This window comes from Herpailurus yagouaroundi, unplaced genomic scaffold (assembly GCF_014898765.1).
Source record: "Herpailurus yagouaroundi ecotype Mexico unplaced genomic scaffold, PumYag 188, whole genome shotgun sequence".
Taxonomy (NCBI): domain Eukaryota; kingdom Metazoa; phylum Chordata; class Mammalia; order Carnivora; family Felidae; genus Herpailurus; species Herpailurus yagouaroundi.
In genome coordinates this window covers 36,144,580-36,160,749 of record NW_024412419.1, presented here as the reverse complement: position 1 = coordinate 36,160,749, position 16,170 = coordinate 36,144,580, and the positions used below count along the sequence as shown (strand labels likewise).

Genomic DNA, 16,170 nt, shown 5'->3' with positions numbered 1-16,170 from the left:
TTAAAGCCAGACTTTGGGTTCAGGTCCCCTGATCCTGGTGGCCCTGGAGGTTTCCTTCTGGGCATGCTGCCGGTCCCCATTCCCCAAGGGTGTGTGCGGGAGGGAGGCCCTGTCTCCAAGGAGATTTGATCCAAGTGTCCTTGCTGTCCCTGTGGCAGCAGGGATGACAGATGGGAGGCCCTGGGAGTTCTGCCAGATGCTCCAGCCTGGCCATCCCAGAGCACAGGCCCCGCGGGCCACGAGTGCCAGATTCTGCCAAAGAAATGCCACATGGGCCAGGCCGTCTGAGGTCCCAGGTGGCTGGCCAGGACGGTTTCAGCTGGCTCCAGTGTGCAAAGGACGGGCCACATGGCTAGGGGCCAGCCCAGGCTACCTGAGGGGACAAAGAGTTAACATGTACTGAGTTTCTGAGCATGAACTAGGAAGTGTGCTAAGCACTTCACGTGAATCGACTCAGATGCAGGCAGTTATTGACCTATTTATGGGTGAGAAAACTAAGGCAGGGAGACTGGGGATGAGCTGAGTAGAGGGGGCACAGCTTAACCCAAGGCATCAACTGATGGTGGCATTTCAGGCAGTATCTGAATTCTCTGGGGTCAACCTGAGGCCCGGCTCCGGGGGACCGTGGCCAGTGTCCCTCTTCTCCACCCTCCCAGAGTCAGGACCTGCTTTTCTCTCCTAGTGCTCAGTCTGCCCAGGCCTAAACTCCACGGACTGAACTGGGAGGTCGGTGGCCAGCCTGGCCCACATACCATGTGCTACCAGATTGAAGCCTCTTCCTCCTGGTCCCCCATCCTTCCATGCACTTCCCGACTGTGCCGCTCCTGGAGCAGTGAGCAGTCACACTCCCCCAGCTTGCAAATGCTGACCAAACACTGCTGTACCCGAGCGGAAAGTGGGGCGTGTGCAGAGATGACCCCACCCCAGCCCTGACCTCCGCCCACGAGTGATGCAGAATTTCGGTGACCCGAACCCTCGCCACACTGAGGACACCCAAGAGTCCATTGCTGAGGTTAGACCAGGGAGATGTTGAGGTGAACTAAGTCCGAGGAGGGTGTGGGATGCCCACCCTTCGCTTCAAGCTTCAGAGAGAGCTTCACAGTGTCCTCTGCAATTTGGGAAATCCAGTGGACTGATGTCTCACCTCCACCTGCACACTCTAGAGAGCAGAAGACAGGCTGGCTGCTTTGCCCGCAGAGCCAAAGAGGGGCCTGCTGGCCCAGGTGACGGACCGTGCCAGGGGGTCAGTGTGGGCTCTCAGGCCAGGTCCCAGGAGGCTGCCTGAGGAGTGAACCGACCAGGGACAGGAATGTGAGCTGCCGCCGAGAGCCCCCTGGGGCCCACATGAGAGCCCAGTCAGGGGGGTGGCCTGGCTCTGGGGCCCCGTGGAGTTGCCTGCAGGAGGACAGGTACAGCGTTAAACCTCCCAAACCAGAGCGCGTTTCCAGGCCGGCTCCTGTTCCTGCCCGGTCACAGCCCCCGCCACCTGCCGACCACAGGCGCCACCCTACCGCCAGGTGAAGTGATGGAGAACCGTGGCATCTCCCCACCAAGCAGCTTCCTGGGCCCCCCGGGTTTCCATCCCACCGTCGGAGGGTGGGCAGCAGAAGAGATTTCAAGGACCCGTGGAAGACACAAATAAGGTGACGGTAGCTTTGCAATTCCATAGCTGTGCTGGCTCAGCGTCATGGTGACACCCTGAGTACTGTGGCGACCAGGGGGGCAGCCGACATTTCTTGAACGCCTGTGAGGTGGGGACTCCACAGGTGTGGCGAGACTCATCTCCACCCAGGGGGGCCTTGCTCACAGACAGAGGCTCTCGGTGGGGTGAGGGCCCAAACCCTGAAACTGTACTGAGGATCTCAATCTCTTTCTCTCTCTCTCTCTCTCTCTCTCTCTCTCTCTCTCTCTCTCTCTCCCTGCACCACCCCTTGACCAGGGGCCGGCAGAACCAGGGGGCCCCCCAAAAAAGGGCCAAGGGAAAAAGATATAGACTGGGGGTTCCATGGAGTCAGGTTGGGAGCGCCCAGGGATGAGGGCTTTGAACTTGGGACTGGAGTGGAGAGAATTGTGAGCAACAACTCAGGAAGGTCCAAAAGACCCCAAGACTCCCAGGCAGAGGTGGGGTGAGTCCCTTACCAAGGTGGGACTGGCCACCTGAAGGTGCTCACCACTGCCTCCTCTCAAATGTAACCCAACGAAGCAGCCTTCCCCAGGGCTTACAATGATCCCTTCCTTTCCCCCTTCCAAATTCCCCCATCCTTGGGTTCCCCCTCCTCCGGGCCAACGTGAGGAAAACCACAGCTGAAATCCCTCAGGCTGAAGTGTCTGCAGCCCACAAGGCGAGGCTGTCTTGCAACCTTTCTTCACCTTTTTTGGGTCTGATACACTGCCAAAGAATCTTTGGAAACTCCCAGACTCCCTCCTGGGGAAAATTTGCCGGTGCCCCATGCCCGCCAGCCCGTGCCTCGGCCCTGCTGAGGCCCAGCGAGGAGCCCTGCTCCTGGACGTCCTCCAGCTCCATTGCCTCCTGCCCTGTCTCATTCCTGCATTCCCCAAGGGTCCAGTGGAGGGACCCAGCCGGAAGGGCCTGGGGCTCCGGAATAGCCCTCAGGGCATGGGGGGGTGGGAGAGGGGAGGAAGGGGCACACGTGGTCCAAATGAGTGTTGTGTGAGGGACGCGTCCTTGCCAGCAGGCAGCTGCAGTGGGAGGTCCCCAAGGCCCGTGGGCATGGGGGCCTGGCAGGGGAGGGCAGCTGTCCTGTTTTGTTGCAGCTCAAAGCTCCTTACCTTGGAAGAAAGCATCCTGAGTAGTGAAAGTTCAGTGGGCGTCCCAGGTAGCATGTGGGTGATTCTGCGGAGGGCTGTGCTGGTCTGGCCAGGGAGCTTCTTTGGTCCAGCCTCCTCACACGATGCCACGGGTAAGGCCAGGCCTACCCTGGACCACGTGGTACGTGTTTCCTAGCTAATGTGTGGAACATACAAGGCGGGGCGGGATCCACCTGGTCACGTTGGGATGAAAGGAACAGGCTCCGTGTACCGGCTCTGTCACTTTCTAGCCTATGACCCTGGGCAAATCCTGTAACTTTTTTGGGTCTCTCTTTCATCATCTGCAAAGTGAGATAATGGCCTTCCTCCCAAGGCCACTGTGAAGACAGAATGTTCAGTGAGTCCCTGCTTGTGGGCGCTTTCTCAGAATACAGGTGGAGCGCGCAAGGACTTGGCCCCACAGAGCCTGGCCCCTGACAGACAGCCTCTCACCCTCTTCCTGGGGCTCCTGGCCTGAGGTCCAACCTGTCCGGCAGGACAGGACCCCTGGGCTGTCTCCTGTGCCGGAAGCAGTCTTTCTTGCCTCAGTGGGTCAACAGCTCCAGACTATTTTCCTCCCCAGAGGATCTGAAAGTTGGAGCTAATTGGCTGGCTAAAAAAAAAAAAAAAAAAAAAAAAAAGGAAAAGAAAAAAAGAGAAGGGAGGGCAAGTGCTCCCATGCATGCTGCAAAGGAGGGGGGTGTCTCAGGCTCTGTTTCCATGGGAACCACTGGCACAGGCTGACTCCTCGGGGTGCAGAAAAGGGAAACTTGGCGGAGGTTTTGGGCACCTGGCTCCTGGGTGGTTTCCCGGGACTGAGCAAGTGGCCAGGACTCTGCCCTCCTGAGGGGCAGGAAGGATCCCCTCCCCAGCTCAGGGACCCTCACCCCCTTCCACCACTTCCGCCATCTCGCAGTAGATCTGGCAAGGTCCCCCAGCCTCCCTGATGTGGTCCCAACCTCGGACCCAGCTGGGGACAGAGGACAGGCCCTGGAGAGACAGGCTGTCTTGGCAATATAAGGAGCTCAGGAGGGCTCCCCACTGCAAGGCCCCATGTGGGGTAAAAGGGAGGCAGTTGAAGGTGGAGGGACACACGAAAGAGCTGGAAGGACCCCTGTGTGTGACCCACATAATGTGGTCATGGTGACTGTCACCCGTTCCAGTGATGAGCCCCCATCAGGGCGGCCACTTCCAACCCAGCGACCCAGAATGATGTCCCTAGAAAGGATGCCCCAGCACCAGGGGTGGCCGGAGGATGTCTGCAGGGCAGCTGGAGGGGCACCAGGAAGACCCCAAGCCTCGGTGGAGCCAGATCCCTCTTCGCAGCCCATATCCCCTAAGATGACCCGAGGTTGTCTCTGTGTGGGGGAAGCAGGGAGGGGAGGGGCTGGCCTGTTCTGGAAATGCCTTAGGGGAGGCTCTCCAGGCTCCCTGCCCAACACCCCGTCGGCGCTGGAGCTCTCCTCCCGCCCCCCCTCTGCTCCCAGCGGAGGCTCTCTGCACCCACCACTCCACCCTCCTGTGACCAAGGTAGGGGAGCAGAGGGTGTGTGCGTTAGAGAAAGAGATAGACAGCGGGGGAGGCAGAGAGAGAGACGCCAGCCTCGCAACAGGAGCAGAGGGGAGAGCCAAGAGCCAGGCAAAAGGGGCTTCAGCAGGCTCAGAGGGAAGGATTAGGAACCATTTACACCCAGAGTGGGACAGAGAGCCCGGGAGGGGGGACTGAGAATTATCAGAGAGGGGTGGGGAGGGAGAGAGGGGAGAGGGGGGGAGGGCGGGAAAGAGAGTGAGAGGGAGGGAGGGAGGGAGGGAGAGGGATTGAGAGAGGCAGGAGGCAGAGCAGAAGGGGTGGAGCGGGGAGAAGCAGGCGGGGAGGGAGGGGTGGGCAGGGGGCGGGCGAGGAGCCGCCCGTAGCAATTACGTCTGGGTCCAAGCAAACATGAGGCAGCTGCCAGCCGGCCCGGCAGTCCTGTTCTCAGCTGCGAAGAGGGGAGGCCGGCAACAGTTTCCTTCAGCGCCCAGGATGCAGCGGGCGAAGGTAGGCGCCGGAGGGGCTGGGGGCTCGCTCAGGGGGGCGGGGAGAGAGGGCTTCCGAGGGTGGCCCCGGACCGGGGAGCCCTGCTGTGCTTCCTCCTTTGACCTCGAGCCCTGTTGTCCCCTGTAGGGTCACTTTTGGAAAAGTAAATGTTGGGCTGTCCTGTCTGGGAGGCTAGACTTCTGGGGCCCCCTGTGGACTGGAGAGGCTTTAGGTGATTGTGGCATAGAAGTTGGACAGAAGAGGAGCTTGGGGTCAGGCAGGTGGCTGGTCCTGCTCAGTTGGGTCCCTGGGGCAAGTGCCAGGGCCGCTGACCCTGAGCCTGGGCCCCCAGCCCTTCGCCACCGGTGGGGGAAGGCTGAGTGCTGGGAGGGGGTGGCCTAGGCTTGAAGGCAGGGGCATGAATACATCTTTTAATTGTTCAAATAATTCATGAACGCCACTTCCCGCAGGGCTTAGGAGCCCCCTAACAGGGACACATGCTAATAGTTCCCACTCTGCGGGGCTGCTGGGAGGTTGGAAGAGAGCAGGCGAGGAATATGCCTGGGATAGAGCTCAAGAGCTAGTCGCAGAGTATTGGGAGGCTGAAGACTAAGTGAAGAAGAAGGAGGGAAAGGAAAACAAGCTGAATCCCAGAATCCCACACTCAGAAAAATCTGTCCTGATGCCTTACAAGCTCCTCACATGTTTGGGACAGTCTTGCTTGGGAAGAAGGAAGAGGCGTCAGGCTTGGATCTGGCCGCTCATAGCAGAGCACCCCGACTAACAGAGGTTTGAACAGGGTTGGTCACGTTTCTCTCTCAGGCTCAAGTCCAGAGGGAGGCAACAGAGGGCTGGCACGGAGACCCCACGGCCAGCAGGGACTCAGGCTCCATCTGTCTCACTGGCTTCCATTCTTGAGGTTACCTTAAAGTCCAACATGGCTGCTGGAGCTCCAGCCAGCACATGTAGGCAGCAGGAAGTAGAGAGAAGGACGGGCAAAATGACTCAAATAAAATCAGGGTCTTGTGAGCAAGGAAGGTTGACATCTTGCACTCTCCCCCGACCTTCACCTCCCCCCCCCGCCCCGCCCCCCCAGAGGTGGATTCCTGCCTCTCTTTCACCCATGAGGACAAGCAGCCCAGAGTTCCAGGCCACACTTCCCCAGAGCCTGGGCCACCCCTGGCCTCTCTGATCCAGCTCCCAGGGGCGACAGGAGGACCAGCAGCGGTGATGACATGAAACCCTTCAAGCATGGTGACAGGGCGCGTTGAAAGATGCTTTCTCTTCTGTCATCGCGGATCCCCCCAGCAGCCTCCGGGGCAAAAGCGGAGAAACTTAGTGCCTTGTCACTGGCATATGTGCTCTGCACTCACCACACACACACGCCACAGCCAGCACAGGTCCTGTGCAGGCATAGTACGCACCACACAAGCGTGCCCTGTGACTGCGCCCATAGCTGGCTTGTGCTGCACGCACGACCAGCCCGCACACAGCGGGAGGGGTTTCTAGACTCAGGCCGCACACAGGTGCACGCAAGCCTGCTCCATCCACCAAACGGGAGACAGTCCTTCCTTTCCTCTGCTGGCCCTACCTGCCGGCGGTCACTCCCTCCCTTCCCCTGCCTGGTGAGCAGAGTCCGGCAGGCTCCCAGGCCCCTGCGGATCTCACTGTGCCTTATGCCTGCCGGTGGCCTTCCTGTGGATGGCCTGGCCAGAGACTGGAACGGGTGCCAGGCAGGGACAGAGGTCCCAAGGGAAGCCACCACTGAGTCCCTCACCAAGGTCAACAGGGGGACTGGGGAAAATAATCTTCCTCTCTAGCCGGGACCGCAGTTCAGAGCACAGGCTGGTGTTGGCCCGACTCCTTTGCCCTCAGCTGCCTGTCAGTCATGGTCAGTGGCTGCCCCCAATAACACCCCATGGGTCCCTTAGCCTCTCCATGCACTACCCAGTCCTTTGTGGATCCTTACGACGCCCCAGGGGGGCAGGCACTGCCCCTTCCCCTTCTGCAGACACTGAGGCTCAGAGAGGGGAGCAGCCTGTGCAGCGTGAACCCCGTGAGCTCTTAGGGGAAAGGAACAAACAGAACCACAGGGTCTCCCGTGGCAGGCACGAGCTGCCGTCCTAGGTTTTCAGGGAGTGATGTCTTCGTGGCCCGGCCTATGCAATAGGAACAGCTATCTGCCCAGCTTCCAACCTTCTTGCAGGCCACTTACGGGAGGTGGGCCCGAATTTGCTCACCCACTTTCAAAGATAGAGATCAAAGCCCCGAATTGAGATAGGGTGCGAAGTGCCCCTGTTGCCCAGGTGGAGTCTGAGAGAAGGGCAGGGTTGAGGGGCAGGATCGCTGAGGTGGCGGCTTCTCCCTGCCTGGCCTCTCCAGCAGGGCCTGCACCTGCATTATCTCCCTGGACCCCCGTGCAGCCCACAAGGTAGCTCTTGGTATTGTACCCACTTTATAGATGAGGAGACTGAGGCCTGCCCTAGATTGCAAGCTGAAATGTGTTATAGCTGGAATTTGAATCCTGCTCCCTCTTACTCCAAAGCCTAGTTCCCTAGGGCTTGGTGGGAGGGCTGGGGACGTCCTGGGAAAAGACTACAAAGGGAGAGTGGCATTCTTGTAAGCAGGAAGCTGGGGGAGTGCCCCATCCCAGCTGGGGGCTGGCTCCATGGGTTTGTGGCCCATTGTTACTTCTGAAAACTTCAGTGAGCACACAAGCCAGACCCCACCCCTGGCCACGTCCCCTGGTTTAGCCATGTGACCTTGAGCCAGCCCTAGGTCCCTTTCCGGGCTGCAGATCCAGAACTGCAAAGGAAAGGATCCCAATCTTTCGAAATCAGGATCCCTTTTCTTATCAAAATCTTCCACAGGAGTGGGAGGTGCTCAGCTGATTCAGGCTGGCGTGGGGCCCATCTGCTCTCCCTACCCCACTCCAAGGCATCTCTGGTGACGCCCAGGAGCAGCTGTGGAGCCCTGAATGTGGCCTCTGTGAGGGAGAAGGGCAACCTTAGTTTCCAAGGCAAAGAAAGAAGAGGAGAGAGAACTTGGCAAGTCCTCTTAGCTGGTCCTCCAGACAAAGGGCAGGAAGGAAACAGGACAGGAAGGAGGGCATAGTGGGGGGTAAGTCGCTGTGTACTGTGCCCCCACCCAGCTCCCCATCCCCAGCTGACTGATGTTTCCCTTGAACAGGTGCACCTGTCAGCTGCGATCAGCCCCCCTCCTAGAGTGCCACAAAGCAGCCACATGACAGGGAGAGAACCAAGGGGGCTGGCAGGTGCCAGAGTTGGAGAAGGGGAACTAAGCTGAGCTTTGGCGGGACAGCCGAGAGGGGGCCTGTCCCACCTCCCAGTTGGCCCAGCCTCTCCTCTCTGGTCTCCTGCCTCAGGTCTCTGTCCAGCACCCCCCCTCCCCCCCGCCGACCCCAAAGGCATGGGCCTGTGCCGTGCTCAGCCAGGCAAAGCCCACACGGGTCTTCACTGGCCTCATCTCCAGCTCTGCCCCCGCCCCTTGGCACGCACCTCCAGGGCAAGCAAGGGGTAAACCCGAGTCCACCTGCTGCTGGTGCCAATGCCCCTGTGCCCAGCCCACCCTGACTCTGTTTTAAGATCCTCTCTCAAGATGGGCACTCTATGGCCAACTCCACCCAATTGACCCTGTGAGCTTGGGCGGGGTCCGTCCCCTCTCTGAGGTTCAGTCTCCCCATTTGGGCCTAGATACACTCATAGCCTGTGCTGGGCCCTCCCCCGAGGTCGGTACCTTGTGCTGCCCAGTGGAGGCTGGGGGTAAAGGTCGGGGGGGGGGGGGGGACACTAGCAAAAGCGTCAGGAGGCAGATCTCATGCCCCATCCCATATGTACACACATATGCCCACTGGCTTGTTACAGAACAGAGCCCCGTCTCCACTATTTGGTATTCAAAGGGCCCTGGCCAGGAGACGATGGTGGCCTGGGGCGATAACATGGCTGCACCTTATTGGCTGTTAACCTGGCTCTGCATCAGGAAGATCTGGGCTCATATCCAGCCCCTTCATGCATTAGCTGTGCGTCCTTGGACAAGTTAGTTAGCTGCTCTGTGCCATGGTCTCCTCATTTTCTTGCAGGAAATATCATCCACCTCCTAGATAAATGAGATCCTACACCAGCCTGTTTAGCACAGCCCGGGCATATAGCAAGAGCTCCATAAATGGTTGGAGTGTCAATGTTACTATTTTCTGAATCCCAAGCAGAGCCTGGGAAGGGCACTCCAGCAGGAGAATGCTGTCAGTGATCAGGTCAAGTCCACCCTGAGTTAATGGGACACCCTCATTGCCTACACAGCAAGGGTCAGGTGGGGAGCTTGTGTCCTAGCCCAGGTGGCAGCCATCAGAGGAAGGGCAGGGACGACCCAGCCCTCCCCTCCCCTGCTCCAGTGCGTGCGTGCGTGCGTGTGCAAGTGTTGGCAGGGACTCAGGACAGTCTCAGCTCCCCCCTCCAAGGCTGGTTGCCTGGCCTGCATCTGTAGGTACCCAGGGGTGGGTGGAGAATCGAGGCTCCCCAAAGCCTCCCCACCCCAAATCCCTGGGGCCTGCACGACACGACGCCCACCGCCATTTCCTGCCATCTGTCTCAAGTGATGGAAATAGAGCAAGCAATGAGGAGTGGTTGCTCAGTGAGCCGCCTGCGCTGCTGTCCCCAGGACAGGGTTGGGGGCGGGGGGGCAATCAGCCCCACATCTGAGCAACTCTCCGTATCCCCCCAGCTGACCCAGACTTTGGCCCTGAGGCAGCCTCCCTTAGGAGGGAGGCGGGGAGGGAGATTGAGAACCTGAGAGCCCTTCCTCCCACAGACAAGGTCTAGAACTTCCCATTTGGTGCGATGAGCCCTCTAAATCTTGGCTGCACTGTCAAATCTACTGAGGAGCTTTATAAAAATAGAGCAGCCCAGGGGCGCCTGGATGGCTCAGTTGGTTAAGCTTAAGCGTCAGATTCTTGGTTTCAGCTGAGGTCATGATCTGCCCGTTCCTTCGTGGGTTCGAGCCCCGCATCCGGCTCTGCACTGATATCACTGAGTCTGCTTGGGACTTTCTCTTGCTCCCTCTCTCTCTGCCCCTCCCCCACTGGCGCTGTCTCTGTCTCTCTCGAAATAAATAGATAAACTGAAAAAAAAAAAAAAATAGAGCAGCCCAGGCCCCACTGAATCAAATAATGTGGCCCCCAGGCCGCCAGATGTGGGAGAGGCTACCAGGTGATTCTGATGCGCAGCAGCTGAGCAGAGCAAGTTGGATCTCTCTGGACATCCAGAGCAAGTTGGATCTCTCTGGGCCATTGCTTGGCCCTGACCCTTGCCCTGGGCAGCAGACCTTACTCAGCATCAGAAGGATGAAGACTATCGATAACCGTGCTCCTGTCGGGGTTTTGTGTATGTTCCCTCATTTAACCTTCCCCACGGTCCTATAAAGGCATATTATTATCCCTATTTTACCAGTGAGGAAACTGAGGCTCAGCGCGGTCAAGTACTTTGTCCAGGGCTGCCCAGCCAGGAGGTGAGGACCTGGGATTCAAGTTCCTGTCTGGCTGACTGCAGACCTCTTCCCAATGTACTTGGTGGGCTGAAATAACATTAACCTCCCTGACATCCCCCTCCCTGGCTGAGCGTGCCTTCTAAGCCAGCATCCGGTGGGTCCCAGTGCTCCTTATGTGACCATTCATGCTATTTCTCATCCATAAATGTCTGTAAATATTTGGGGGTCTGCCTTTCGCCCGTGCATTTGCTTGTATGACATGACCTGGGAGGGAAGGAGCCTGGATGTTTTAACTGGGGTTTGCCTCCAGCCATGCAACCCCCCCTCCCCAACATGCTTCCCCATGCACACAGGCAACCTCTGCCAAGCCGCCTCTGGGCTTCACTTCGGGGGTTCTCTGGAACCCAGCTGATGAGAACCACGGAGACAGAAGTAGTTGCTTCAAGGTCTCACCTGGGTGCACCCCTAGTGGCTTGACCAGATGGGCTGGGCCCCCACAGGATGAAGCTGTGCCCCCTGGGCCCGGGGCAGTGAGCAGGGCAGCTGACCACAGGGAGTGGGGAGTCACAGGTGAGATGTGCTGGCCCAGGTTCTTGTAGTTTATTTAAAACGATCTGGCCCCTCTCTGTGGTGTGGTGAAAACTCTCAGGTGATGGTGTTCCTAGTGGAAAGTCCAGATGTCACTCTGGGGCAGCTGGAAGGCATGAGGGGGTCGGTCTGTTTCTTCGTCTCCATGGTGATAGGTGTCATAGTTACTGAGGAGTCACCTCGCCTCCCCCCACCACTATCCACATCTACAGCAGATCCTAAATACCCACTAATATCCACCCCCCCCAACCCATTCCACTGCCTGGGCCTGGCTCAACACCCCCTCTTCCTCCCCTGGACTCGGGCAGCCCCCCAAGTTGGCCTCCTCCTTCATTGTCCCCCAGCCTTCCTCCATACTCCACTGGGCCACCTCTCTGGAACAAATCTGACTGACCCTAGCTGGGACTTGAGAAGGAGAGAGGAGTTAGGATCAGGGTGTGCCCTGGCAGGAGGAGGCTGTCCCAAAGCTTCCAACCGGCAGGTCTGAGAACCATCTAGAACAGTGTTAGCCAATGGGAACGTAGCGTGAGCCACAGGTTTGTGTTAAATGTTCAGGTCAGCACATTAAAGAAAGTTTTCTTTAAAAAGTGCAATTATTTTTAATGTATGTTATTGAACCCAGTGTAAATATTATCATTTCAATATATAGTTAATATAAAATGATTATTTTAAAAATGTTTATTTTTTGAGAGAGAGTGTGTGCGTGCACAAGCCAGCAGGGAAGAGGCAGAGAGAGAGGGAGAGAGAGAATCCTAACCAGGCTGTGTGCTGTCAGAGCAGAGCCCGATGCAGGGCTCAGACTCATGAACTGCGAGATCATGACCTGAGCGGAAGTCAGATGCTCAACCCACGGAGCCACCTAGGCTCCCCTTGAGGGGGATCTTGAAATAGTTATTGTAAATGGAAAGAGGGTAGCTGTTGATGAAGTAGAAGGTAACCATAACATTGCCATGAAACAACAGCACCGAATTCCACTCCCCACCCCCACCCATCCCCATGGCCTGCTGGGACTCTGAGCTGGAGCCACACCTCATCTCTATAAAAAAGGAGGTAAAGGTAGAGGGGCGGTCTGGGTTCCCAGAGTCTAAGACATCTCCCAAACCAGAGGGAAGCCTCTCCCAGGTGCCCAATGGCACAGCCCCACCCCCTGGAACCCGGGACCTCCAGCCAGAGCCACCAGGACAAGTTGAACAGTTAGGTTGACTCCTCATTGACCTTGAGCGAGAGAACACACACACACCGCAGGGAGCCAGGCAAGCTTGGTAAGAAGGTGTGAGAAAGAGCCTATTATGGGACGTGGCCTTCAGCGGGGTGATCTGGAGGAGGGTCTAAGGAACCTCAATAGGTTGATGTGAGCATCAAGTACGAGTCTCTACACAAACCCAGTGCCTGGCCCGTAGCAAGTACATGGCCAGCTTGATGTTCTCTCTGTCCCTCCCTTGCTCTTCACAGACTTGGACTTGGAAGTGAGCTAAGACCTGCTCCTGACCCATCTGGCTGGACAGGAGCTGTGAGTCTCAGCGCGGAGTTGTCAGGGAATGACCCTGCCCACCTGTGGTCTCTGCCCTTGAGGGACCCTGTGGACTTCAAATTAGGTTGAGGTCCCCAGGGTCAGCTTAGGGCCAGCCTAGGGCCATTTCTGGGATGTGGCCCAGAACACCCACATGTGCTAGATGTGCCACTGGGGACTCTGTGTGACTTCGGGGCACAGGTCTTCTGGCTTCATTGGTCCCTGTCACCCAATCCTGGCCACCCCTTGGGGCCCATGGAGGATGGAGGGATGGCTCTGTCCCCTATGGAAATGATGCCAGGATCAAGAAGAGTGGGAAGAGAGAAATTCTCATGTGAATTATGAAGAGCACGAGGGGACTTTCACCCCAGTCATTTGTGAATATTTCTTGAGCTTTTCGTACACACACACACACACACACACACACACACACACGCACATATATATGTATTCTCTTTTGTGTATATGGCAATATTTTTCAATTGAAGCTTTACTGACGTCACTGAAGAATCACGTGTGGTTGTGAGACATAATATGGGGAGATCCTGGATAGAAGGTGCAGGTGGAGGGGCCAGCGGTGCGAAGGTGGTGTGCGAACTTGCCCTGTATGTGTAAAGAGCACAGAGCACGGTGAGGCTGGCGGTGGGCAGATGAGACAGGAAGTCCAGGGGCAGTCAGGGCTCGGGCCTGAGTAGGGCTTTGGAGGCAGGCCCAAGGCACTGGGGTTTTGTGTGAAATGCAGCAGAAGCCACGGGGGAGGGGGGTGGTTCCTTAGCAGGGGTGGGAGGGGATTGAATTTGTGTTGGAGTTTCCTCACTGACTCAGCTCTCCTCAATTCTGTCACCTCTTAGCACAGAGGCAGCTTGGGGGTAAGGGTGGTAATATGTCCCCTCTCAGGGCTCCCTCTCTTCTGTGCCTGAGAGCTTCCAGATCCCAGGGTGGCCATTAACTTTCTTGACAGCCCGGTCGGACCCTCTCCCAGACAGGTGTCAAAGATTCATGGGGATGGCCTGCGGTCACTTGGGTCATTTGTCCCTCCTCCTGCCCTCCCCCAAGGTCTGATGGGCTCAGTCCACGGCCTGTGGCCATACCCTGTCTCAGTAACTGTGGGCCCCTCCTCTCTTCCTTGCGAGGACCCCTCAGCCACTTCACAGGGGAAGGCCATCATAGGGCTCCTCCCTCCTAAGCAGGGCTCAGGGCACAGGCTCAGGGGACAGGGCTCCTGCCACTCTTGTCCCCAACTCTCTGCACCAGGGAGAACACACACACTGGGGCTCCTCAGTCCAGGAGGGCATCGGGACATTCACAGACTTAGTCTGACATGGTGAGGTGGCTTGGGAATCCCTCCCCAACTTCCAAGGCCCTCCAGGGCCCGACCCCAGGAAGCCTGAGCAGTACAGCCTGTGACCAATACGAAGATACCCCAAGGACAGTGTGGCCCTGGCATGCCCCCAAACTTCTGCTGGACTTAGTTTCTTCATCTTTATTTTTGTTTTTAAAAAATGTTTATTTTTTGAGAAAAGAGAGAGAGAGGAGAGAGAGCGTGCAAGCAGGGGAGGCAGAGAGCGAGGGAGACAGAGGATCCAAGCGGGCACCGTGCTGACAGCACAGAGCCCGACGCGGGGCTCGAACTCACGAACCACGAGATCACGACCCGAACCAAAGTCAGACGCTGGACAGACTGAGCCACCCAGGCGCCCCAGTTTCTTCATCTTTAAGACAGGAGTGGCGTTGCCAACCTCGTGGGATTTTCATGACCCCGAGGCCCAGAATGAAATGCACAAAGGGAGGTCTCAGCCCCGCCTGTGGCCCTCCCAGCCTTCCCTGGAGGACAGAACCCTGGGCCCCAGGCTGCATCTCTCCCACATTAGGCCTGGGCTGCAGGACAGAATCCCCGTGACTAGCGGGGGGCTCATGAGAAGCCAGCACCAGCACTGTCCTGAGACAGAGGGGGTCCCAGCAGGTAGCTCCTGATGCCAACAGAGGCTCTGATGCTCTCGCTGCAGTGTTTCCTTCTGACGTTCTCCGCTGACCCCAGCTGCAGAGCCTACAGCAAAGAATTCATGAAGTAACCAAACACCAGCTGCCAATCTGCCCCCTCCCCGCTCCCGGACTGAAATAAAGACTTTATTCATTGAGGCCATTTCTCTCCTGAATAAGATCATTAATAATGGAGAGGATGCTTCTCTGACACAGCCTGGGCAGGACCTGTGTGTACATGGGCATGTGCATGTGCATACAGGGGACCTCCCGCAGCATCCCTGGCACTGGGAGACCTCTGGGGACCTCTGTCACGCCCTCTTTCTGCCCCACCAGGATGGTGTGTGCTCACCCTTGCTGCGGCTCTGGGCACCACTGACCCCTCTCACTGCCAGGGCAAGCCTTGGAGTAGGGAAGGAAATGTAGGGGGCGTTGCTGAGCATGGGTGTTGGGGAGGTGGCTTGGAGGGTGACTAAAAGAGACGGCACTTGCAACTGGGAAGGCTCCAGAAATCAGGATAAGGGGTGTGGATGTCACCCTGTCTAGGCAGGCCACTTCATCGAAAGCTGGCCGGGAGGCAGACTGTCCAGCCCTAAATATGAACGGGTCTCCTGGAGCTCTGAGCCTACCCAGCCCCTGGAGGGTTCTCCTGCCTAACTGGAGAATGCAGCACACCCCTTCCCCTCACCTGGGCGTTTGCACAAGCTCCACAGTTTAGGGGACATTTGTGGGGGCTTTCTTCTACCTCTTGTTCAGGAAAGCCCCTGCTGAGGACATGAGAGAGGCATAAGGTCCAGATGCTTGCTTTCCTGGCTCCTCTCGTAGCCAGAGATTAGGCATTCGATCTGGGCTGGGACAGTCAGATTCCTCCACTCCTGACCTTGAACTAGCGACCCAGCTGAGAAGGCCCCCCACAGCAGCCTCCAGGTCCTAGGGGCAGCAGTGCCATGAGGCCAGTGGGGGGTCCCAGGCCCAGAGCCTCTGGGCTGGGGGGGCCAGCAGCAGGGGCCAGTGTATTCAGCAGCAGAGGCAGACGTGCTCTGGCTGACCTGGCTGCCCTCTTCCAGGGGGTGACTGTGGTTGAGGTCTGGCTGTCCCTTTGCTTGCTCTTTGCTCTGGTTTGTCTTCCACGCCTTGCCCTCTGTCCTTTCTGGGGGGACTGTGGTTGGCCTGGAACCCTCCCCCCTCCCTCCCACTGCTGATTCCTTTCCAGTTATCATCAGCCTGGGTCAGTCTCTGCTTCTTACTCCTGACAGCTGACCAATGCAGGGGCCGTGTGGGGCCCTGTGTCTGCAGAACTTGGCCAGTTGCACATCTGTTTATTTGGGGAGACACATACTTTTCAGGACCGTCCAAAGGTACCACGCGTGAAATTCCATGACCCTGGAAGGATATCACCAACTCGCCACCCCAGTGGCCATTGTCCTGGCCACCGGCTCAGAACTAGTGCCCACCCAGGGGCGATTCCTCCCACAACTGGCACTCAGGCCATGCGTCATGGGCAGAGTGAACCTGGGGGCTACCTATGGCAGCGGCCCAATGGGCCAGGCCGCACCCGTGGCACAGCCATCCCAAGCAGGAGGGCATCTCACAAAGGCAGCAAACTAGTCCCAGCAGATGTCCGGAGGGGCCACCATGGCCACCGTCCCTTGCCGCACACGACAAGGAGCCCACTTCCCAGCATTCCCTCCATGGCTCCCCGCTCTAGGGTTCCTCCAGACCTGTTCGAGTTGCTTCTTTCGACGGCTGCACAGCTTGGAGTAGAGGGC

General features: G+C 57.8%; 1 protein-coding gene across 1 annotated transcript in view; it reads left to right on the top strand.

The window, feature by feature from the left end:
* Positions 1 to 4,712: 4,712 nt before the first annotated feature.
* Positions 4,713 to 16,170, top strand: part of KCNIP3 (potassium voltage-gated channel interacting protein 3) — a 78,547-nt gene continuing 67,089 nt past the window's right edge. The window contains exon 1 of the mRNA XM_040496664.1: positions 4,713 to 4,845. Within this exon, the coding sequence (XP_040352598.1) occupies positions 4,747 to 4,845 (99 nt within the window). The 5' untranslated portion in view covers positions 4,713 to 4,746. The remainder of the gene's footprint in view (positions 4,846 to 16,170) is intronic.